General features: G+C 34.8%; 1 protein-coding gene across 1 annotated transcript; it reads left to right on the top strand.

The window, feature by feature from the left end:
- Window positions 1–68: 68 nt before the first annotated feature.
- On the top strand, window positions 69–21,250 carry LOC138314995 (uncharacterized). Its single transcript, XM_069255690.1, has 4 exons — window positions 69–445; window positions 10,393–11,566; window positions 13,630–13,772; window positions 20,103–21,250. Exons 2-4 carry the CDS (start codon window positions 10,463–10,465, stop codon window positions 20,194–20,196), a joined length of 1,341 nt encoding a protein of 446 aa, XP_069111791.1. The 5' UTR covers window positions 69–445; window positions 10,393–10,462; the 3' UTR covers window positions 20,197–21,250.
- The last annotated feature ends 6,682 nt before the right edge of the window (window positions 21,251–27,932 follow it).

The raw sequence follows: 27,932 nt of genomic DNA, 5'->3' as shown, positions 1-27,932 counted from the left end.
TTGATGATATTTCAGCGTCATTCGACATGTGATCACTTGGTTAACCCAACACCGATATATCCCATTAAGTTAAGAAGCAATACAGTTATAAATATTGCATGAAGTTCATGGCTTCGTGTATATAAGATGCGATCAATGGACACACTCCACCGCTACTACTGTTGTCACTACCAGAACTATACCTAGTCCATATTGTACATGGGTGACAAGTGTAGAACACCGGCCAGGTTCCCCACGTCTCACAGCCTCCAGGATACAACTGTCATTACTTGGTGTACGCTGTACAACACACCTGACACTACGTTGTCTGATACTGAAGCTGGTATTGACTTGTCTGGTGTCTCCCGCTTCATGCCATAGAGGATGCCGCAGAATGGGGCTTATAAGCTTATGTATACATGTAACAAGCGCCGTGTGGTAACAAATAGCACTGACTCCATTTTCCGTAAGTATATTTTGTATACTGATACATCTGAGTGCCAATTATATATTTTTGTTTTAATACAAGATGTTTGCGTTGTGTAAAGGAATTAAGAGCATACGTAGTTGTATTATCTAGAACAAATATCACAACTTGAATCTGCAATAAACCTCATGAGATAAGAACATTAACAAACTGCATATTTCTATCAGTCCTGAACATGTCTAGCCAGTATGACTCGGGTATAAACCTACGTTATTCAATGTACATCAACTAACAAAACGTTGACAAACGTTTACCAAGCCTCAATGTGTTCTGAAGACATTTCCTAGTAAAAACTGACTTAATCATGACAGCTGTTATGTCGTTTTTGGGATGAACACTATGATTCCTAAACTTGGTAAAGGTCCCGTCCACTTGTTGAACATGAATTAAATGATTAAATGCCATAAAATTAAGATGTTCTACCATATGCAATGAGATGTACATTAGCATTCTTGTATTAGCATTTAATTTGTTATTCCCGTTATTAAAAGAAATAGACATTAAATAAAAGATGAAAATGAAACGTATATGTACTGTATTCACTGAGAAAACAAACCATTTAATGGAACAGCCGCTGGTTTGGCGGAAAATGGCAGTGGGTTCTAGCTGTTGCCATGGGCAACCGGCTAAACAGTTACTGTGAATCAAATAGTCCCATAGATAAACCGGATATTCAGAGATAAACATCACAACATCAATCCTTTTCACTTACTTTAACTCAAATATAATCCATTTCTTTATCTCCTGTAAAATTCTTACGCTTGTGTGAACCCAATCTTTTCGCGACTTCTCTTGAAGGTATAACATGCTAGTGCCTGAACATTGTCATACATTTTATTTTTTTTTGGTGTAGTAATATTAGTTAAGCTTTATTTACTATGACAAGTGTAGCATGGGAATATATTTGACGCTTAATCTTTATTGGTAAGAATAGTTAAATTTTATTTGTGTTTGTAAAATTAGACAGTAAGTACATATATCATATATAGGAATTAAGAGTTTCATAAATTCTTCTTTGACGTGAACAATTCTAGATGCTTTTTATCGAATAACTACAGCAACCTCCATTTCGAAGAATTTCAGGTCAAAATGTGTTGCGAAATCCAGCAACTACAGCAAACTACATTTCGAAGAATTTCAGGTCAAAATGTGATGCGAAAATCCAACAGAGGCCGCTATATTGTCCCGAAATCTTGATGTCACTTCATTTTTCCTGACGTTATTTTGTTGTGTATGTCATGACTTCACAATGGATTTTCAGCCAATGCAAATTGATTGCTCCATGTTGCGAATAAGGTAAATTTAGGCAGAGACCCGTCAATAAGCGTGAGGTTGGGAGGGAGACGAAAGTCGGTAACCGAAGCCAGGTTTTAATCTCATATAGTACAGTATGAAAGAGGTCACAGTATATTAGGAGTGAAAGTAACGAAAACGAGAGAGATCTCAGTAATGTTACGGCCACTCCACGTATCATGACACATGACATCACTTCGGGTTCACTTTGGTTATTTAACCATACTCTGTGCGTTTGTGATTTATCCTTCGCAATCATGGATATTTTATTGCTGTGGGATAACATAGTGAACTGTACAGTATTTGTTGGAGGACAAGGGACACCAGTGAACTGAGATATGTGGGCGTTGATTCACAGACAAAAACCTAGGGGAGTTCGGAACATCGTTATAAAGGATTTATCTTTAGATGGATTAGTATGTTGCTGTCTTTGGCAAGTTGTGTGGGTATTATCGTGTGTTTCACTAATGATTTTGTGGTGTTTGAAACTCTGATGATTCTATGGTTGGTCACGTGTTCTGTTACAGTGAAGTTGATTCAGAATCTAATGATTGTAGACTTTGCAAATATGTCCCAAGGATTTTAAAAGTGTGTTAGTGTCGTCAGCTAAGATCGGCCATTACTCAACAGGAATAACAACACCGAACGGAATTACGTTCACGAAATTCCATCAAACGAGTCTCGACAGGAGCAATTCGCCTTGCTGGAACGGGAGCCTCTGTACTTAACAAAATATGTGCTAAGAGCAGGTTAGCAGACACAGAGTTTTGTGAAATTATTTCTTCTGTGGGAAACTTCAAACATGAAGACGCGAACGACTTACTCGAAACCAGAGTAATGTGTTATGTTGTAATTTGTGATATAGCTACGTTAGTCTTAGGGAAGTCATCAATGTTATGCATGCATGAAGACATTAATCTTGTGCTGTTTAAAGAAGCACAATGGAGATAATTTCTTGAGTGTGTAGTATTAAACGCGCTTCCGAAATTTTGATTGGTCGAAATTTCAAAATTTGACATGAACTACTGTTTTTTCTGAGTGTCACTTCACAACATGTTAACGTCATCAATTGTCGAATGACACCATGTCAGCATCGGAATGCATGCTTTCCTATATGTAGTATGAACTATCGACTCAAAATATGTGATTGGATTTGGTCAGCGCTATATATATCTAGCCGTACGAGGACCTTTCATGTGATTTTGATAGAATTGACGCAATGGTTACAGCGGCTAGGTGATTATATGATGGGAAGTAGATGTCACTTTGCCGTAAATACGTCCGTATGTATAATGTCATGTTATTTGAAAATTAGTATTTTACTGTTCATGTATATCTATAGAAATCTATTTTTTTAAAGATGTTCAGTAAGTAGGAATGCATGGAATAGTTGTTCAGTTAATGCTTTTTTCGCATTTATGTTATTTTTCCAAAGTTTTTCCAAACATACACATAATTATATAACATACAAACTACATACAACTTTCATTTATAACACATATTATACATGTATTTTATTTTACAATGTAAAGTATCAATTTGAAATTAATTACAGAGCCAAAATAATTAGAAGTATAATATAGATCTTAATTTGTATCTATTATAATACATTAGTAGTCCCTCCATTACTTAATATTACTCTCATACACATTTATAGACTCATACCGTGACCAGACAATATAGATACACACATGTACATACACATCCATTTTCATAAACCTTACATACTTACACCTATGACACATGCACGTGATAACAACAAAGAACGAAGGAGTTGAGAGAATAGACAAAAAATTTCATAATTAAAAATGATTTATCAATCATACATTATTTATACAATTACTTTTATATTAATGAATCCATATTTGCTTATGAAAATATCACTGCACTTTAGTTGTATTGTCGGCAAATAGCATTATTTAAGTCTTGCCTTGTAGATGATTAGGTTGCGTGCGGAAATAATTTCAGCCAGAAGATGGACAACATAATGACGTCCCTGCGTGCAGGATGGCGTCCGGACTGATTCTATAGGACCGGAGGCAATCATGGTGATGTTATTCAAATATAGTGGTAGAAACTTTGGGAAATGTCGGATGTCAAAACGGAGATTTATGTTAAACACTGAGGCAAGAAACCACGCTAGTTCTACATCAGAGTGGAACAACTTATCTGAGGATAGTGTAGACAGTGAAACCATCAACCAATTCAAAAGTAGATTAAATAAACACTGGAAGAACCTAAATATTAACTTTCAACCGACATGTATATAAAGCTATCCCGTCAAGCCAATAGACAAACTGCTTATGTTTTAGTGAGAATATATGAGACTGTGAGACTTTCGTAAAAAGTATAATTGTATAAAGAGAGACACTATGGTGGAAAATCAACGACAAGGAGCTATAAATAGTTATGGGATAATTTGTGTTAATATCTAAGAAGAAAAAATCCACCGAACCACACCCAAACATCCGGACTATTGTAATATCAAGGAAAAGGCGCACTTACGCATAAATGATCTTGAATTATTCAAGGTTGTCAAGCGACAATAACGTCTAAGTAATAGATCGAAGCCAGGTAGACTAGGTAGGTTGGTAGGTAGGTAGGCCTAAGTGACCTGGAACCTGTTACAACCAGTACCCACGAGGCACATGAACACAAGGAACGCTGATTCCGAACACAATGTTTTGGCGGTGATCCATCTAAAGCCATAGAAAGCCATTCTCGTGGAGAAAAGGAAATGGACGAACCGGGAGATGTACATGTACGTTGTGAGTGTCATGTCTAGGCTATAATGAACTTTATGTAATCACCTGGTTTGCTTATGGTGACATTTATAGTGTGGCGGCCATTCCAGATGAGTTTGAAGAACTGTGAAACGGACTTTTCTGAAATAATAATATGACTTTCGCGTGCAGGTACCAGTTCAACTTACTTAGTTTTGAACACTCATGTTTTCGCGTGGATTACTAAATGTGTGACCTTTGTAACATATTGATATAAGTGATGAGCATTAACTTCTGCATGGAGCACTATACATGTGACCTTTACAACACCTCGATTTTTTTATGACTATCTTTTTGCTTATATATATTTTTTGAAATAGGAATTCCTACCAAAGTTAAAAATGTAATAAAAATAATATGGAAGTGTGCTTGATATTGAGCTAATATGAGTCAAAGATATCTATTTGACGTAAATCGTGATTTTACCGGAGTTTCACTGTTGTTGAGCATACACATAACATACTAAACCAATATTTTGCAAACCAGTTGTCTGAAAAGTATGAATATTTGCAAAATTGTCAAAAGCGATGTTTTCTGTAAGAAAATAACAATATAACCCACAGTCAACCCACTATTTTTGCTCCAAACAGCGGTATATGTTACCCCTACCCCCTATTTTTTGAAGGTAAAAATACCTTGTTTTTTGCAATTTTTAGCTAATTCAACACTTCACACAAAAAGTTGTTATGATGATTTTTTTCTTTTTTTCTAAACTGTTGCAGTTCAGAAGAACATAAGTTGCTGTTTCTGAAAATATCATAGAAACAGGCGGTCAGTGTGCTTGATTTTTTGTAAACATATCAAATCACTTTATCTTAACTAAAATGTAAAAATTAAAACACAATAGGATATTATTCCAACCTTGAATGCGTATAAATTTCATCATAATGAACCTAAAAATGACTTGCAGCAAACATTAACTTGATATAGCTAATGATGTTGTATCACCGACGAGTTTAGTAAACACATTGAAGAAGAAAAAATGTCACCTCTCTGCAAATTGCAAAGAAAACACCTTTTCAAAATGGTCGCCAAATTGGTTATTTCTTAAAATTTGTGCATAAAAAATTCTACAAGCAATATAGGTCTAATTTTTTATATATATTTTCCTAAACGCTACTTGCTACAAATTGAGAAAATAAGGTTGTTGTTTTTTTAATCACAAAAGCGAAACTGAAACGAAACTGAAACCTCACAAGATCAGATTTAAATAAATGTGATTTTCTTAGTGCATTACCTTTTAAAGATCTTGTCAGCATTGGGTAGTTGGTCTATTGATCGAGCTTATCATTTGAACAAGTCGAGAAATGATTTTCTCTTTTCCTTGACAGAGATATTCGCAATTTTACCGGTATGAGATGTTCCTAACCTAAAGGTAAAGACAAGCTACACGAAATGTTCGCACGTGCAAACATAGGATAAGAGAAAAAGAATCACCCACATCCATAAACAATTATGTCATCATGAATGACCTTGATGTCATCGAAACCTTCTATCCATTGATCCATTCTTCGTTGGAATGCATTCCTCTGCTACAGAGGCTATACCAAATGACATTCTGTTCCACTTATAGCGTCCAAACGGTGTTTCAAACGAAGTTAACAAGCTACTATCTTTATCTATGATCTCTATCTAGCTCCTCATACCAGCTACCATTTTTGCCGTCTACAATTGTTAAAAGTCACGCATTCTGTAGATCATGCAAATATATCTTCTATAGTAGGTGTTGTTCCTTTTGAGTTTCTTGTTTAAAGGCTGCGGATCACTGCAAAACAAATGATTGAGTATAACTCTGTAAGTAAAACATTCACTGTTGCTCCACAGTCTAGTTAAAACTCGACATCTTTCCCTGCTATAGCGTTAATTCTCTTTTTGGCATGTAGTTTGACCGTATGATTGATCTACATAGTGGACACTCTTTGACTTCCGTTTGTATTATATTTATGTTGTGAGTGACCTTGACCTGGGCATTTGACCTAAAAATGGTTAGTTCTTTTAGATATGTGACATTCCTGGCCCCAGGCTGGGCATGCTTCCTTTTTTGTGTGCATGGTCCTCAGAGTTTTTTGGTTTTGAGCTACCGATTTTTTTTTTCAATTTGATTTTCTTTCCTTTCGCTGTTGTCGCCTCACTAATTCTACCTCCTTTTGAGTGATCTTTCGTAGTTATTTTGATGTTTGATGATGTGAAACCGGTAGTTATCCGATACACATTTGAAATGCTTCCATGACTGAGTAAGATTATATTTCAGATCTAATTTGGATACAGATTATGATCATGTAAAATTCTATTGTGGAAGTGATGTTGGAGATGGGTATCATTGGGAAAAAATAACAATCCGCTTCATCAAGAACATTCGTGTATATAGTTTTCTGTGTGTAATACATGTAAATATCAAAAGACAACAGCAGAATCCATAGGCATACATATGAAAAATTGGATAAGTTGTATTTCTTAATAGTGTCCGTCAACTAAACATACTATATTACTTTCACTTTCAAAAAGGCCCCTTCAGTACATAGACATATAATGTAATTGTATAGTTTCAACTAAGATTTCTATTATCTTAAGTTTTCCATTTTACTAATCACCGTCATTGACACATCTTGACAATTTTGTTTTGTATACAGTCACACATTAATAAATGATATTTTGGAATAAATATTAAATTATAAATTCATAAACTGCAATCCACATAGATGGATATTATCAAATTAATATATGTATTAATTAGTTATATATATTACAATAATAATAGTTTGATTTTTAACGACAATGTGATAGAAAATGAAATGAATAAGTGCATTTTTGTGAATTTAGCGTTACTGCTTAATATTCTACCATATTTGAAAATACAGACTTTAAAATTGTTAAAAACAATATCAATACAATTTTTATAAAACAGATATATGCAACATATATATAATAATTTGAAATATCATATGAAAACAAATTGCCTTACATTTCCAGCATCCATTCTAAACAAGATTAAATGGTAAATGAAAACGTTAGTCGTGTGAGAAGAAACCCATATAAAATTACTTGACATTTCCTTATCGTCGTAAAACAAACGATTCACGATGACCCTCTGGAATTGGTATAGTGAAGCGGTTGCTTTTTATATCTTTATCTATCCGCAGGGACGATGCGCTGTTAGAAGGGTTTCAATCGCCAGAACTCTCTGAGTCATTTAAAGTTTACTTTATGTTAATGCCATAGGAGATCTAGGAGATCGGAAGGCAGTCGCCAATTACCTCTGCTTTCTAAAATTGAAAAGAAAACTGTTCCAATCAATGTCCTTACGATACCAAGGGGATGACTGCGTTTCCCTGTTTTAACTGTAGCAAAGAACAACAACTTTCAATATCACTTAGAAACACGTGTATCATTACCATCAAACTTGACATAAATGTATCTACTTTTTCAGTTTTCAAGGTAGATAAATTTAGTATTTGCTGCGTCGTTAAACATTTTCCGCCAAGAAGTACCTAGAACGACCCCCCAAATGATATAGTTCTTCCTAACATCACAGATAATGTACACATGGAATAGAAACGTATACATATCAGTTTCAATTTTTCGATTTTGATGTGAACAGGTGGGTTTAAACAGATATTGCATAGTCTCGTGAAAACAATTTCGGTTTACAAAAGGTTTAGTATAACATTTGTGCCTAGCAAATACTTACTTTGCATTGCTAATGTTTCCGTTCTTCCCCAGTACAACCAATCGGATCAGCTCGTCATTTTTCCAGAAGTTATACTCGAGGGTAAGGAGTAACAATTTTTGAGAACTAATTATTTGAATTGATAAAGAAGAGAGAAAAAATATTGTCAAATTCCGTTTGATTTACATCTGCCCATAGAAACGAGGCGAAGGGCTAATACTTTACTCATTACAATGTATGTTCAGACGGTATTGGTACCAAGTTTTACTGTACCAACTCAAGCCATACATCAATGGACGGTCTAGACTCAATGTGTTATTTGTATCAATGAGATTGATTATATAGAGAATACATGGTTAGTATCTTACAATACAAGGTTTATTTTGGTGCGAGACTTAGGAAAGCCGAGATGAAGAGGCTCTGCCTAGTCATCTCGGCTTTCCGTGTCGAGCACCAAAATAAATCTTGTATTATAAGATACTAACCGTGTATTCTGTTTATCCTGCAACCATTATGACATTCAAATCGAAAGCAAATTGTTATTTATTTACTTGGTTTCGCTCGAAGCGAGACGCTTCTGTGACACGCAGAAAAATATTAATTCAAATAATATATATTCATATAAACGCATTCGCAAACAGTACTAGTATTTCTATTCAGTGTGTAATATCACTGAAACAATGTGAAAATACTGAGGAAAAACACAATAATTACCCATCAAAGAGTTACTTTACAGTACATACCTTTACTATGAACCAAGAAAAAGACGACACCGCCATACGAGATTTTTGATATCGTAAAAATGACGTCATTCCGGTGAATATGACGTCACTTTTTAGTGGGACTGAATGACGTTTCATTCATCGTAAGTTTAAAGTTCGGGGTCAAGTTAGAAAATGTTCGGTCAGATGTGGAACAAATTCAGGTGATCGTATTGACGGATAAAGCATTTCGTATTGACGGATAAAGCACAAGCTAGTTTATCCGGCAGTAGTTGTCCGTCAGTATGTGGGCCAGTTGCAGGATAAGCTACATTATAAGTGTAACATGTGTATCTTGAGTGTGTTTTAGTCATATCAACATGTTATATGTTTATTTGACCTTTTGTTACACACGGAAGAAGATATGAGGCTTCAACAGAGGTTTTCTAAATTTTTTTTATAAAATAGCTTTTTCGGTTACGAGCAGGTTGTTTTCAGTGTGTACGGTAATGTTTGAAGGTGGATTGTGCATTAACGTTCCGCATTCGCTGAATTAGAGACCTAGCTTCATTGCCCAGCGTAGAAAGTTTGCGATTGCCTTTACATGCTTTTTCCAATAAGGTATTTAACTTGAACAGCATATCCAATCAATATGAGGTGTGTGAAATAGTTTGAAACAGGTATTATTGTTCCTCGTAATACACCCATGATTTAATTTATTGGATGATGACCAATTTGTGCACTACAGAAGACACACATACCCGGTAAATATGCATACAAGAAATGTCATTACACCGCTGCCAGTTACAATACAGAATAATATATGATTGATATGGCAATGTACATTGATATAATTTGATTGATACATCAATATGTATGTTTATTGCTGTAGATGTCCGTATAGCTGGAATTTTCATTCAGATAATTACGATAAATATTGAACTCCGTGCAAACATATAACGTTACGTCGATATTATCAATTGATCATTTGTAAGAGTGTGTTAGCTCTGGGGCTGATAGTTTACAATTGTGGAAGACCGTAATGATCTGGTTATGGATTTCACAGTTAATTATCCATGCATGTTGACAGTGCTCACTTGTCTTAATTACCAGCTGATTTTTCTTGTATCTGTTGTCTTGACAAACGTTAACATAATGAAAAATTAAAGTCAGTTGGTGGCTTTATCACATTGAGGCATTCCCATGACACCACACTATTTCCCGAAGCCAACATGCACCAGTAATACTGAACATCAGTAAATGCCTAAACGCGACGTGGTGGGAATGTGTATATGCAATATATTAGATTCTATTCATCGGGGCTTTGTATCAAACCATTTAGTTCACATTTCCTATCAAATTTCAACAGAAGGCTGAAACCGTTAATATAATTGATTCCACAGAGATTCGACCTACATGTCTCTACAGTTTACGACAGTCTGGGCGACTGCTAGCTATCTAATTTTGTCTTTCTGTTTTCAGTCAGGTTTGACAGGCTACACGAACGGATCCAGTGATCACCGGGGTTCTGCTGGCAGACAAACCTACAGATATGGCCAAACTCTTCCGCATGATCCGCCTCCATGACCGTTTCGATACACAGGTTTTCACATTTTCCCTACCAAATAAAATTCTAAGAGAATTTTCACCGGATGTGTATTCAAAGGATTTTGTGTATGGCTACCAGAAATGGACAGTGAGTTTCGTGAAGAGCGATCATCATCTAGGAGCATATCTTAAACTTCAAACTTCATCCGCAGCCATGTTGTGCAAACTTGATTATTCCTTCACATTCCTCAACAGTGAACATTTTACAAAGAATGAATATTTTCTAGAAAAGGACTGTGAATTCTCGGATCATGAAGACACCAAAGGCCGTAAAACATTTATACCTATGGACGATCTCGTACACCGTAAATTCATGCAAGAAAATGGAGACTTCCTTGTTGAGCTCGAACTTCGTAATATTGTCTCCACGTTAAACTGTGTTCTAAATGTTCCAAAAGATTACACAAACCGCTACCCCTTCGGACATCGGATGGAGTCTCCCTATTTCTCGTTCGGTCTGTTTGATTGGAGCCTCTCATTGTTCCCCAACGCCAGCACGGCTGATACCGATAGTCAGGTGGCCATACAGCTACATCGTCACACCAGCTTTGATCATCTGTGTAACGTCAAATATCATGTAACCCTTGGGGACACCAAACCGTACGATTCTGGGACTATAGACCAGCTTTTGGACGCTACTGGAAATAGTGATCCTTTCGTAATAGGGTCCACTTTCCAGCTATTGTCCAAAGGTCGGACCTCTATAAAGGTCCGACTGGACATGTACTCGGTCGTGTCTGTAAGTGAAGTATCACTGTCAGTGTTAAACAGAAATAAGAATCGAGCCCATTTATACGACCGTGACAAACAAGCCTGGATGTTAGAAGCGGACGCCAGTGGAAAGTTTTTGGATTTCCGTTTATATTACACGGACATTTCACACGTACCCCGTACGTTCACGCGTTATGTGTCGTTCAACATTGTAGTTGTGCCCACGAAACCAGAAAAGAACGTGTCAAGAGCTTCTAACGGTCCGTTTTACCGGTATTATGTCCAACAGGATCTGGATGACGGCTACTTGATGCACACGGATATACGAATAGACGAGGTAAGTGTATTGTATATGGAAGACGAAAGTAGAATAATAAAAATGCAAGTCACGTACTTGTTTACACTACCAATGATTGACCCAAAATCCATACTTTTGACAAATACCATTATCAGGGTAAATTATATCACAACTCATGTGATGATTCTGTAATGGAACAATTACCGACTTTGGCAGATGATGAAATAACATCATACGGCATGGACTATACCGGTTTGTGTGGTTATGTATATTATTTATTAAAAATATAACGAACAGTCACCAAATGTACAGCGTCATTTACACTTGCATACCGAAAGGTACACAGTTCTTATAAACATGGTTATCGGTTAACTAATAAATGTTTCTTTCTGTTAGTACTTTTCTGTGCGTTCTTATTACATTTTAACCGAGCTTGTTGTGTTTAAGCAGAGAAGCAATATATTAATATCCCCTATGAAAATTGTGGCATATCGACAAAATATAACAGTTGAGCATACAAAACCTAAAAGTACACTTTTATACACATATAGCATTACCAATTGTTTCGTCAACTTTAGAAATGTATTAGAATCGTAATCAGACGTAATTATTAATCAAAAAGGGATGCATGGGTGTATTCTATGTATATACAAAATCTAACGAACATGCGGATATGACATACATAGTGATTGACATATAATGAATAGATTGTGTTCTACTGTGATTTGGTTGAATTGACCAATGTTACATTTTACGGTCCCGGATCACAGTTATATACATGTTCACAAAAATATATCCGCAAAAGAAAGAAAATATAAAGAATGTTGTATCTATTTAGATCAAGAATCCGACGAAATATGTTGCATAATAAATCATCCCGATAGAATGTCAGAAGTAGGCTAGAACTAGCACGTCTCCCTGCAGGCGGTGTATGGAGTTGGTAATATCATATTAGTCTAGATTGATATTCAGCCTAAAAATACATTATTCAAACCGTAGAATTATTATGGAAGGCGACTTGAATGTGGTGAATGTTATGGATATGAATACATACAACATCATGCAGGATAGCCGTAGACAAAGTAGTGACTGTATTAGAGAAATTAATAGAAGATTTAATGTGTGATGTTTGGCTAATACCAAATCCTGACACAAGAATCTTCATCTGGCGTAGAAAAAAAATAGCGAAACAAAGTCGCTAAGACTATTTCATCATATCACATGATATCTATATGGTATGATATTGGATATTGTTACAGACTCTATTATCTCGCCGGGCTATAGAACGGATCATACATTTGACTTGTACCAGAGAAAATAATGCAAGGGGATCGGGATACCGGAAATTCAACTGTAGTCATCTGAAAGAATAGGAATGTGTTGACTTAGCAAACCAAAGAATTAAAGATACAGTTAATAATTTAAAATATTTGATTGTGAAATAACAGAACAAATAATGTGTGAATGATCACATGATATATGAAATAATTAAAATAAAAATTAGTAGTCTCACAATAGATTACTCTTTTAAATCTACAATGGAAAAAAGGGAAAATGGCTGCAGACAAAATTCAGAAGTCAGAAAATTGCATTAATCATCAACCTTCTTCCAAACTCTATGAAGATTTACAAAAGGGAAATAATGCATTATCAGAATTGAGTAAATTGAAAGTATAATTATGAGATCGAAAGTTGCATAGCATGAAAAAGGAGAAAATGGATAATATTTTGTTTTTTTCCGCAATCATGAAAAACAAAATTTTTCAAATGAAACCATAAGAAATAATAAATTGATCAACCCTAATGGAGAAATTATAACAATGGATACAGAGATATTAGAAGAAGAGAAATAAGTTTGAACAATTTCACTCTAGTACTATTTGAGCATGGGAAAATTACATGAATCCGATTAAGAAGGCTGTGAAGATCAAATTGATTCGGATGAATGAATTAAAACCTCGAAATATAAGAAAAATAGAAAAAGTCTAGGATCTGACGGTTTTAGCTATGAATGTTATAAATATTCAAGGTTTAGTACTTTCACTACTTTGATTAAATCATATTTTTTGTAAACTCTATTGGCATTTGTTCTTATGTTTAAGCTGAGTGAGCCGGACGGTGATTATCTAAGTACGGATGACCAGACCCTGACAGTACACATCGAGTGGATAGATTCTCACCTCTTGATCAGTCCAAACTTCAACAGCCTGGATGATGCAACTAGGTTACACAAACATCAAATGATGTAAGTATGACGTCATTGTGTCTATTACGTAAACACTGAACGATATAGTAACGGCATCATCGCGAATCTATCGTAAAAACACCAAATGACGTCATCATACTGCATACTAAACATCATCATTGAGAGTGAAATTGTTGTACAATTACACCTGTAATGTATACGTTAACACATACATACACCACTGAGATATAAGGTAACACAATTGGGAGTGTGGTTGTTGAACAGGTACATCATCAAAGTGAGTTTCTTGAACAGTTACACCACTGAGGTGTATGGTAACACTTACATAAGTGAGGTTATTCTACAGTAGTTACGGATCTTGAACAGTTACACTATAGTCTGTCTGTATTCTGAAGCCCTAAGTTTGTTCACTTATGTCATGTTTAAAGCTTATATCAGTTCCTATCCTTTCATGTTATTTAGTCAGGTAAATCGGAGTCATGACCCCAAACGCATCTGGTATTGAAATTTTAATGCCACTAAAACTCTGCGGTAATAGCATTGTAAAACCCTGATGCTTCTGATATCGCAAAAGACGACTGATGGTCTCAAGGTTACGAATTCCGTTATAATGCAAGTATTGATTCTCTTTGCATACTTAGATATCACATGTTCAGACTGTTTCCCGAATATTTAAATCATCCTGCTAGCTGGAACGATTTAAATTCCTGCTAGCTGGAACGACCAGACTCCCAGTAAACTAAAACAGTCGACGACAATAACTGCCCAACATTACATTGACACTTGAGATCGATAAACCAACGGCGAAATAGTGGAGAAAAGCATTGACCTTTAAAGCAAAATGGTTTCGTAGTGTATGTGTTAACTTCTTGAAGGTTAGACACAGTTCTTTAACAAAAATACTTCTGAACACATTAAGGTAAAGTGAACGACTGCCCGAGCTCTGCAGTTACACTTCAGACCAAGAAGAGTCCCAGTCTCACAGTTAATTCTAATCTAAAGAGTGACCTCCCTTGAAATCAATAATATAAATGGTAGTAGGTTTTAATTGTTAATAGTGATACGATCGCCTTCTAACTTAATGCTAGAATATCCCTTTAGCTCAATCGGTATAGAGAATCTTGCTTTGCGTACCACAGGGTGATGAATTGAGTTCCCTTTGAAACAAATTGAATATGAACTGCTCATTTGAGTCAGTTCGTTCAATTCGTTTGAAGATGAAATCATTTCAGCACCCCATGAAATTTACCAAAGTAACATTCGCCAATTATCCCATGAATATCAAACATTTCCATCAGAATATCACTGTTCAATTATGTAGTCCATCAGGGTGTTTTCCTGCGCACATTGTCAAATTAAAGGTCCATTATACATGTAATTGATATACATACCCATTTTTGAGACATTACTATTTACGATTTCAACATTTGAAAGTTGTGAATTGTTTTCTCATTTATGCACACAATACATATGGTATACCCAGAGTTTAATTGAATTTACAAAGAATAAGATAACGTTTCATTTGATATGAAACAATTTCATATTAAGTATATTTTCAAAACTAATCAAAGCAATTTCAATCTCAGAATACCAGAAGTCTTAGTGGGTTTTTTACAGTCGTAAAAGAGTCGAATAGAAAAAGAGGAAAATTGTTCCATCTTGTATCAATTAAGATGAAGAACCTTGTAGTTTAGCTACGCTGAAAGGTATTATAATATTAAGTATCACCAGTATCTTGCGACGCGTCATTGCTGTACATGTATTATGTTTGTTTCCTCATTCCAATAAGTTGTAAAAGATAAAAATAAGTACATTATGTAAATATAGTATTGTGAACAGTAGAATCAAATATCAAAATAAATATAGGTAAGTGACTACTTTTAACTAGAACATAATTAATTACCTGATGGTCACTCAGGTATGACCAAGTCTGACCAAGGTGTGAAAACAGGAAAGTTGGCCAGACTGGAATGATGTTCACTTAAAAAGTTGGCTAGACTGGAATGAACCAGAGCGGCGTACCACTAAGTCCGGGATCACGGGTTCGAGTCCGGATGGCCGCACGCTGATTTTGTGTTCGTTTGTTTTGAAATGACCATTTGTTTTATAGACAAAATGGTTGTTTTTTGCACAAAACCGTTTGCTAATACATTGTAAAATGATTTCTGGTCATCGATAATTATTAACTTAATAGATATTTCAAAAATAGCATTTTTTATGTTTATTACTTGTATATTCAAAAGGTACCCTAAGGCAAATATTTATACAATTTTTTAATATTTTTTTTTTTGTATTTACAATGTACATCTCTTTTGGTGTTACAACTTTGCCTTAACATTTAAATACCATTTTTTTATTTACATTTTTTGGTGGTACACTTTACCTTAACATCAACACTGACTTTAGAAATCTGAACCCGCACGATATATCATGATCCGATAATAATATGTAATTTTCTTTTTTATTGGAATTTGAGTAACAAATGACCTTCAACACCACCTTTAAACTTGCGGACCTTAACTGAACATCCTAACCGTTTGTTGTTATACGAAGTGTTATCTTAACCCCACAATGACTTGTTTCGTTTTGTGATGTACAGAAACTGATGGAATTTTTTAATTCATTGCCATCATTTCATTGCCATGAATGAAAACACAACAATAATTATCGCAACTATGAAAATTCACAAAGAAGACTATTTTTCATGGCCCGTTTTTCATTGCCTTGATTTCAGCTAGGACACTATTTTTTTTTAAATCATGGCATTGAAAGAACCAATATTCAGGAAATTTATATAATATATATGTATATATCACAACCCAGTTAAAATTTGCCAGAATTCCATTGGAATTCCACTGGATACCAGTGATATGTCTACAGTACTGGTATTCCACTGGTGTTTCCAATAATATATCCTATAAAATTCAATTCTATCAACCCAATAGCGGAAATTCTGTTGAAATCCTGAAGTTCTTACTCAGTTCAATATTTGATTAAATAAATTCCTATGGCAATAGGTGTAATCCAAGCGTATTAGTAATAATTATAACTGATTAGCAACAACAGAAGAGTTTAACTTGAATCCCTAACAGTCTACTGTGTTCATTATGTTTTCATACAGCCACAGAAAAGTGTTATCAGGGATCGAATACATATGCATGCAGCAATTAATTCCATTATACATTCCAAGTAAATAAGTAGTTGTCCAAAACAAAAATACAGTTGTAAAGCATGATTGTTTATATGGACAAAATAATTCGATAACAATTGACAGATACACAAACCAATATTTATATCCATAGTCATGAACACTACAGCAATATCAGTCTGGGATATTAAATGTTTATAAAGTATTGCAGAAATGAACACTTACTGAAAGTGTTCATCTGCGCTTAAAGAAATTCAGAAATGAGATAATGTTTTCACTAATTTGCCAAGAATTCCATTTTAAGAAGAATAATGTTTCCCCTTCTACACTCCAGCAGACACAACAGCCATTTTTTATTTTGACTGTTTTGGCTGGAAATATATATAGAAGTCATGAGACTCATGTAGTATGTGACAAGTCATGTGACTTCAAACTTATAAGCAGAAATATGGGAAATGATATGTGAACTTTTGAAGTTTTACTCATGGGTATTTAAAACAAACTTCCAAAAATATATTCAATATCAAAGGTTTTCTCATCAGTCTTATTGGTTTAATATGTTTAGTTCACAGGATTCTCATGGGCATGTACACAGTAACGACTTATTACTAAAATTTGGCAATATAAAATTGCAAAATTATATAATTACAATATTGATATTGTTTTCGCGGCATTGAAAAACAGCCTGGATGTGGCAGGTTAAAATTGTGGCAGGTTTATTAATTTTATTGCTTCTTTCTTTTCGCAATTAATTTCCATAGCCCTTAAAACAATAGCTGTGTAACTGTTAAATTTTCATGATCCTAATAATGAATGCCAAGGAATTTCCTTTCCTTTCATTATCCTTATTTATTTAATGCATATATCATTGCAATGATAAAAATTACTAAATGGTGTAATTTTAACAATTCATGGCAGTTATTTTTTCATGGCATATATGAAAAACCAGGAAAAAAATCCAACATAATTTTATGACGATTTTCATGCCATGATGACTTTTTCACGTTTTTCATCTGATCATGGCTGTTTCATGGTAAATAATTCTAGAAGTGTGTGCAGTGTCAGGAACTTATGTCAACAATTGCATGAAAACAAATAAGATTGAAAATTTAACTAACTATATGTTTTTATATTTGAATTAATAGAACAGAAAAGGGGAAAGTGGACTATCATTTTTATCATTATTTGATGTGAATGTGTGGGTGTGTGTGTGGTGGGGAGTGTGTGTGAGGGTGTGTAGTGTATGTATGTGTATGTATGTATGTATGTGTATGTATGTATGTATGTATGTAACTGTATGTATGTATGTATGAACTGACGGTGTGTATGATAATGGTTTAGTTAGGTCTGTATATATGAAATGAAAATTAATCATTATCTTTTTTCCTCAAAATACAACAATCATATTTATTTATTTTTCTAGTACAGTGTATAATTGATTTATATGACAGCGAAAGCGATATTGTCACCCCCCCCCCCAAACCTCCGAACCAATATTTTTCTGAACCCTATGACCCACTGATAACAAAAATCAAAATGTTTAACATTGCATAAGTTGGGATGAACTTCCGGTAATGACGTCCATCAAGATGACCCGCCATACTCGAATTTGACTAAAAATTGAAAAATAGTCATAACATTGACATTTTCCAACCGAAGTAGCAAATGAGGGTATCAAAATGACCACACATGGAACAACAAATACATATCAGGGCCAAAAATAATCAATTATATGTAGTGATTTTGTACGCAAGAAAATAAAAAAATAATTAATTTAAGCTCAAAAATGGTGAATTTTTCAGCAAATTTTCCATACTTGGCTTGACGCCAGCCAAATGTTTTTCCAACCAACAAATTATTTCTCGGTAAATTAGTTTCTATTAAACTCCTATCATCATTAAAAAAAAAAAAACGAAGAACAACAAAAATTATACAGAATGCAAAAAAGAATTATTGTTTATACCCTCACATTGTAGTAGATTAGCAGCGCCATCAAAAATAATTATTATAGCACAACGCCTAATGAAAGCGTAACAAATGTAACCTTAAGCTAATCATGTGTTTCCGTTTAATATCATTAACAGTTTCCAAAACGTTTGTGGCTTTGAAAATGAGCAGATTCATTGTTTTATTTTCCCTATGCATAGCATAAAGCAAAAATGTAGGATGGTTTTGCTACAGTGTCACATATGTCTTTCACTGTGGGGGGGTTCTCAATGATAACCATTATCATTGTGCGTGCTTTCTCGCCTCACTTGCACTATCCACTGAAGAGGACTCGGCATATCTGGTAGCTGGCACATGCAGTCCGAATTAGAGTAATCGAGGATATCGGTATCCAATTCGTTGAAAGACAGAGCGTCGTGTTCGATGTCGATGAGCTTATGTGACCCTACATATGCCATTGTTGTTCAGCCTTTCTTCTTTTAATGACCCATCCATGGCAAGAGTTCATATCAGGAACTACAGGTTCAGAGATGTGGGATCTCTTTCAGATTCTAACATATCGTCACATATATGCTGTTTCAGACTCTCCGGCATGATGGGAATTACAACCAGATCCACCATTCAATTAGTTCTCCTTAGTTTCCTACTCCATAATTCGTATGAAGTACTATTTCAATCAATCAGTGTGGAACCCTCGTGCAACCATAAATGGCACAGGTGATATCATCGAGGTCTTATAATGAGGCATAAATGTTTAGAATGCTTTTTCAATGGTCTGACTTTTCCCACTCCTTGAAGGTGCTGGTTTTTGTCACACATCTGGTGTATGGTAAGATACCAGTTGAAGACTCAAGTAAAAAGTTCTCTACAAACAGTGCTTTCCAGACTTGGCAAAGTAAATACATTATGCAAATGCGTGTATAAATCACGAAATATGGCAGAACACAGCTAAAATCAATATAATGCTTAAGTACAAGATAATAACTTGTACGTACCAGATAAAAAATATATGGGCCCTAATACGCCGCCGTATATCACAACATAACTTAAGTGGGAGAAAGGAGGACACGCCCGCCTGGAACCACTAGAATAGACCAATGTAAATAATTACAATTGCTAAATGAAGCTGTACTATAAAAGGTTGTCAGGCGTGTATCTTACAATCAGACATGTGTGTACGAATGGTCATTTTAATGTAAATTTGAATTACAAATACACGATTGAATAATCGATATCCAGTCCATTTTACAGTATATTTTGTGGTGTTCTTTCAGGCGAGAAATACTGGCCTTACAGGCAGAAAACTACGCTTTGGAGAAACAAGTATACAGCTATCAGCAGTCGATTGCCAGAAACAATGCGAGATGACCGAGTTACAGTAGCCAGGACGATTTGACAGGGATTGACTTCTGATAGTCATATATTCGCATACTTTGGCGTTAGACCTAGCATGAAACTAACGAAAGACGACATATCTTTATTTTCCACTGCGTCAGATATACAGTAAAATTTTCTTAAGACGAATCTGCTTATTACAAAGTAAGTTTTTGCTCTATAACAATGTATTCCAGAATTTTGTTCTGAAAGTGCTGGATGTGGCCTTGATTTAAAGTGAAACTTGGGGCAAAATAAGAAATCGATTTATCGAAAATCTAATGCGATCAAACAAGTATACTCTTTATTGTCGATAATGGAAAATCTACCAAAAAGAAGTTGTTGACGGCTTTGGAATTTGTAAGTTAGCTACGTTAACTCGAGGTGCAATCAACATATGTCTGTAATAAACTTATAAAGTAGTTTCAATAACTCTATAGCGAATTTCTGTTATAACGAACTATTTCTTTTGGTCCCATTGGATTCGTTATAACAAAGTTTTACTGTATATGTACAAATGGTCAGGTTCTGACTCTCATTTAATCTTGATAGAAAATGACATCCCGTAATTACTTAATTTGATGTAGTTGTGAATTGTCTTTTGACTGAAGATCATGACACTTTAAAACTTTCATCATAAATTGTCAATTAAATTAACTATGATAATGTGTCACGTTTTAGCTCATTCTGAAATGCCATGCGTGTTCAATGAATTCGTATCAATATCAGTGGTGGTTTCATGTTACCTATTACCAAATCACCATCTCTTTTAATCATTCACAACTTAGTGGGTGGTAGTGAATTTGTTTTTGTCTATTGTTGTTATATTTCCTCATCAGACGGCAGCACTGTCGGTTGACATCATGTTCTCCTGCCTTATATTTCGTGTGGATGTTGTTGAGGTAGAGTGTTGTTCATTACCCATAATTACCACCATTATACCATTAAATACTTATTACTGAACTCCTATTTATATATGGTGTGCATGACACCTTTTCCAGGAACAAGTGTTCTCATCTCTTTCCACATAAAATATTTTATATCTTTATTTGTTGTTTTATTGTGTGTTATGGTAATACATGTGCTACAAGACAAACTAACTGAAGGCTAAATGTATTTAATTGGAGACAGTCGTCTGGTTCACCACGATAGCATCAGTATGTTTACCATCAGCCTCGATACTCCATGGGTTATTTTCAGCTCAGGAGAAAACAAAAAGATCAATCACAAGCCTGCAAGTTCAAGTGAAAAACATTGACCTTCATTCGAGTTCATAGGTTTCAAAAACTGAGTAGGCTAATATCGTTAAACAACATGTTGCCAACACACCAACATCGGTAGCTTATGTGATGAAGAGCTACCAAATGAATGACTTTGACCGTCAGTCAAGGTCAAGGAGTCAAATAGGCTAAAATCTTTAACCGATTTGGTATTGTGAAATTGACATACAACATTCGATATTCAATATTCAAATGTTTGATATTGTGCTGGTAAACGAGCGAACTTTTGAATGTTTTACAGCTCAACATACATGCCATTCAATATTCAATAGTTATAACTAGCCGACGAGCGAACCATTCAATATTCAATAGTTATAACTAGCCGAAGAGCGAACTTTTAAATGTTGTGCAGCTGGACATACGACATTCAACATTCAGAATTTGAATGTTGAACCAAAACATATACATACATTTTAGGAAGACATATACTTACTCATGTTACATGTAACTGTTTGTACTCAAAATCTCGCATGCATGGCTTGTCCAGTAAATATGTAAGCTTAAAAATGCCGAAAATGACCTCACGTTGCATTTTTACATTTCTGAAATGTTCCATCTCTTTCACGAATCATATGCAAAAAATAAGATGCATATTTGTGGTGTATTCCTTACGTGCGACGTCATCTTTGTTAATATAGATGTCAGAGCATTGCATCAAAATTTGTATATGGCCTAGGTATTTTAACGTGAATTTGGTAAAGAGAGGAAAAGTCTTTTTCATTGTGTAATACATGAAGGATAGGGGATATTCCACCATTAGGGTCATAAAATGTGGTAAAACCCTCGGTGTTAAACGGTTAAAAGTAATCACAGCCTCGATTCCACCGTCGGGGTCATAAAATGTGGTAAATGCCACACTTTATGACCCATAAAATGTGGCATTACCCCGTAGTGGAATATCCCTATCCTCCATACGTACATACTGAAAGAGTCTTATAATCCTGCATGTCCTATATGTTTGACAGAAAGAACTGATAGTTGTGTACCTGTTTAAAATACTTCCATAACATGTTATAAAGACTTTGTGTCTTTATTGGAGCTGTTCTCTGGACTAAGGAAGGGAAAATCCTGTTAGGATGACCAGATCAATTATCTAGCTGGTGATGTCATCATTTTAAAGTAGAATTAGCCAAAAGCAACTTGTGATCAAAACAAAACGATGTTCCTATAATATTAATAATTCAAACACTTTATCACACTTCCAATATTTACTTTCTAGATTCTGAAAGCTGTTACTAGATTGACCATCCCACCCATTCAACCACTATGTGTTTTGTTGTATTTTAAGATAGTTATATGTACTCTCTCTAATAGAGTAAAAGAATACTTGAATAATTTAACTCTTCAGCACAAAATCAACAATTAATTTGACAGATGACTATATATATATAACTACCTTGTTCTACGTCTGCTTTTCCAGAAAACACTATCTGGGTAGACAAATGACGAGTACAAATTCTTGTATGCATGAAAGATAACAACATTTTCCTTCGCAATAGCTCCAGTTGTAGGATTACGCTCTTTGCAGAAATAGAAAGTAATTGAATTAAAACAACAAACTTCTACTATCCTAAATATCAAGGAGTCTCGAAGTACTTTAAATGTATACTATGAGGCACAAATGCAGCAACATAATTCGGCGTATATATGGAAATTTACCAAAATCACCAGGGTTATCGAGTTCAGAGCCCAGATGTTCACAGGGTGATTAGGCTAATCACAGTTAAGCGACAATTTTCAAATAAAGATAAAATAATATCTGGTTATACGAATTTTACAAATATTTATAAAAAAAATCTTAAGAAGAAGTCTGTTCTTTACATACTTGCTCAGTTTAGTGAAGATAAAATCACAAGTGTTGCAGTAAATGAGAAATGAAAATTTCACTAATCATGTGATTAAGCTAATCATGCTTTGAACAACCGGTCCAAGATTGTAATCTCAGTCACTAATAAGAAACAGTATTTACAACATGTATGTATGGTTTAAAAAAATAGAAAATGAACAAGACGAGGTAATGGAAGACACGTTCTATTGCACAAAATCTCTACAAAACTACACTGATGATATAAACACAAGCTCATAAAGCAATGCAAAATCTTGAATGGAGTAGAGAAGATGTACAATGATCAAAATGATGCATTTCCGTTGGATTGGAAATATATTGAGGACGCAGGGTAACCACTATCACTGGGCAGTGTTGTCATGGTTTGTTGGAAGGCAAAAGAAAAATATACCAAGGAAAGGATAGCAACACATAGCTGAGAAAAAAGAACCACTGGCATTGCTTACAACTGAGAAACATGGAAAGTAAGTTTTCAGACTGTATGTCATATATGTGAAACAAAGCTGTTAACGAAAATCTATAGGATAGTCCCTCTTTGAATAGTATTATAGTTTTCGAAAGAATTTTAATCAAAGCACATCAAATTTAACAATGAGACTTCATGTGTGAAAACTAGACAGTCTGAGGAACATGAACTTGTCACATTTGGTTGTCGAACCGGAAAATGTATTAGAGGTACCGAATCTAGAATATCATGTATATATAGATATACATTTGCATCCTCTGTCCCATCTAGCTAGGTGTTTGTCGCACTTTCACAGTGCTACAGCTAGTGTTTGGGGAAATAGCTCTGTGAAAAAGGAAATACTGATTTATTACAGTCGGGTGCGGAGCGGAGAAATATCCAACTCTACACTTCCAAACCTAGGCCTAAAGTGAATATACAAGTAATACAATATGATAATATACAAAACTTACAGGAACAAACATGTAAACAGCACTTAGTCTAAACGTGATATACAATAGTCGCAAATTAACTGACGCAAGCGTTACCGGCATTGAGAAGTACTAAGAAGGATTAGCTAATGGAAACATTAAAGCAATATATCATAATAAAGAAACGGCTATTATATTCAAAATGAAGCTTTGTAATTTGCTTCTAAACTTAGAATATTAAGGTTGTTCGAGTAGATTGAAACAAATAAATAATATCACAAATGTCCGAATAGGAACCTGTCATAAACCGCGTGACAGCACTATCGCTTACTAGCTGTGGTTCTAATAAACAAGCATGTTCAAGTTACCGGCATCCTTGTTCAGGTCGAGTCGATCACCATAAGGAAATGAACAAAAATTACGTATAATTACTTATCCATTATGCATTGCGTAACTCGTACAAACGATTAAATGAAACATCATGGTCACATGATCATCTTTACTAAGTGTTGGCTATGCGAAAAGCACATGTTGTGTTCAATTATTTCTTTTAATTCTCGGTAATTTAATTAATTGATATTTCAAATAATAAACGTCAATACATGATAATAAACAATTTCAACTGTGGAAAATTATGTGATTAAACCAAATAAGCAAGATATATCAGTAATCCGTACCGGCCATGCACTGTCACTATGAGTACACGAACGTTCGACTCTATAAATATATGAGGAATACCACGCACACGTATAGAGGTCGTCCTAGTCAAAAGTCTGCGTATCAAATGAAAAACTATACGATATCGGTCTGGATATGCACTCAAACATGACACAAGTAAGTCAGCCTTCACTTGCATCAGTGCATAGAGATAGGACAGTGCTGTAGCAGACGACTTATTGGAGCTAATTTACAGGGTTCAATTTAATAAACCAACTTAAACAATATATATTACTGAACAAAATTAAGAAAAAATGAAAGTAATCACACACTTAAAGTAATGTAGAAATTGCAAGTAGTATTCAATTTATTACAAAATTTCAAGAACATGCATATTTTATATATATCATCTACGTCCTTGAAATATATAAACAAAGTGTACCAAATTGTACATAAAATATGTTTTGAGACACTAATTTGATTGCATCCGCCTCATTTTAGGTTGAGCCAATCAAATGACCAGAATTTGGGTAATGAATTATTCATGACACAACGGCAAATGCGGTCTATGGTCCCAGGGGTTAGTAAGCGATAGTGCGACGAACACCTGGGAACGAGGGTGGAATATTTGTAGAAATTCGAATTAATTGATAATTGTCTTCCCAAGAAAAACTATTCGAACATTCATGAATCATGAATAATGCTACAGGAGTATATCATGCCTTGCGTATATGCGACCCCCCTCCCCCTCCTGACACACACACACACAGCAAAAAGCCAATAAAAGTGTTCATTACATACGCTTAATTTCTTAACAGATTTTTCACCCTGAAAAATATACAAAATTGTAAATAAACCCTATGTACAAGTTTATTTTAACTTTATATTCATTTTATTTCAATTTACTTAAAATAAAAGTTACGGTGTGTTTTTTACACTGTGACACTTTGCATATTGTTCAAAGTGAAAAAAGTCTGTGAAGAAATTGGATTAACTTCAGAGTCGCGTTATTTAGAAATAAGATTATAAAGTGCACCTGTTTGTAGGTAAACTTCTATTAATTAGCTATTCAATAAGACAGCGTTAAACAAACATAACAGTGTCTCGCGCTGTTATAATTACACATAAGTATCTAGGGTATTTCATAAGCTGCACTGGTATGCGCGGCCGCGATATTTCTGAAAGAACTGTTTTTGTATATACATGTACAATGTATACTGCAATTAAAGGGTCTCAGGACCAATTTATTACATCATGATAGCTTTAGGCAATACAGGGAAGTTTATGACTTGTGCGAACCAGTAATTGACATGTGGCTTATTGTCAGTGTGCAAAATAAACAGTTGCTACTGACCACCATGTAAAAGTATTTTTTATTGGATAATTTAGATACGTAGTCTGTAAAGCAATATTTGATTGGTTAGGAAAGTTCGCAGAATTCTTGCTCAGTTTCGGACAAGACACCACTAATAAAGAAATTAACGAAGAATTCTGGTATTGGTTTTCAATGTTTAAAGATTAAAAAGATACTTTGTACTGCGTGTCGCGACTACGTTCAACAGCTAATTCTCCAGTCAGAAGCCGTGACACATCTTACTGTGCGTGTTTTCTGTATATCTTACTGTGTCTGTTTTCTGTATATCTTACTGTGCCTGTTTTCTGTATATCTTACTGTGCCTGTTTTCTGTATATCTTACTGTGCCTGTTTTCTGTATATCTTACTGTGCCTGTTTTCTGTATATCTTACTGTGCCTGTTTTCTGTATATCTTACTGTGCCTGTTTTCTGTATATCTTACTGTGCCTGTTTTCTGTATATCTTACTGTGCCTGTTTTCTGTATATCTTACTGTGCCTGTTTTCTGTATATCTTACTGTGCTGTTTCGTACTTACTGTGCTTTTTCTATATCTTACTCTTTTCTGATATCTTACGTGCCTGTTTTCTGCAAATCTTACTGTGCCTGTTTTCTGTATATCTATTCTTACGTGCCTGTTTTCTGTAAATCGTACAGTGCCTGTTTTCTGTATATCTTACTGTGCCTGTTTTCTGTATATCTTACTGTGCCTGTTTTCTGCAAATCTTACTGTGCCTGTTTTCTGTATATCTTACTGTGCCTGTTTTCTGTAAATCGTACAGTGCATGTTTTCTGTATATCTTACCGTGCTCGTTTTCTGTATATCTTACTGTGCCTGTTTTCTGCAAATCTTACTGTGCCTGTTTTCTGTATATCTTACTGTGCCTGTTTTCTGTAAATCGTACAGTGCCTGTTTTCTGTATAATCTTACTGTGCCTGTTTTCTGTATATCTTACTGTGCATGTTTTCTGTAAATCGTACTGTGCCTGTTTTCTGCAAATCTTACTGTGCCTGTTTTCTGTATATCTTACTGTGCCTGTTTTCTGTATATCTTACTGTGCCTGTTTTCTGTATATCTTACTGTGCCTGTTTTCTGTATATCTTACTGTGCCTGTTTTCTGTATATCTTACTGTGCCTGTTTTCTGTATATCTTACTGTGCCTGTTTTCTGTAAATCTTACTGTGCCTGTTTTCTGTATATCTTACTGTGCCTGTTTTCTGTATATCTTACTGTGCCTGTTTTCTGTATATCTTACTGTGCCTGTTTTCTGTATATCTTACTGTGCCTGTTTTCTGTATATCTTACTGTGCCTGTTTTCTGTATATCTTACTGTGTCTGTTTTCTGTATATCTTACTGTGCCTGTTTTCTGTATATCTTACTGTGCCTGTTTTCTGTATATCTTACTTTGCCTGTTTTCTGTATATCTTACTGGTCCTGTTTTCTGTATATCTTACTGGTCCTGTTTTCTGTATATCTTACTGTAACTGTTTTCTGTATATCTTACTGGTCCTGTTTTCTGTATATCTTACTGTAACTGTTTTCTGTATATCTTACTGGTCCTGTTTTCTGTATATCTTACTGTGCTCATTTTCTGTATATCTTACTGGTCCTGTTTTCTGTCTTACTGTGTCTGTTTTCTGTATATCTTACTTTGTCTGTTTTCTGTGTATCTTACTGTGTCTGTTTTCTGTATATCTTACTGTGTCTGTTTTCTGT

The sequence above is a fragment of the Argopecten irradians genome, chromosome 2 (genome assembly GCF_041381155.1).
Source record: "Argopecten irradians isolate NY chromosome 2, Ai_NY, whole genome shotgun sequence".
Lineage (NCBI taxonomy): Eukaryota > Metazoa > Mollusca > Bivalvia > Pectinida > Pectinidae > Argopecten > Argopecten irradians.
Note: the sequence above shows the minus strand (reverse complement) of the source record. Positions and strands in the feature narration are given on the sequence as shown.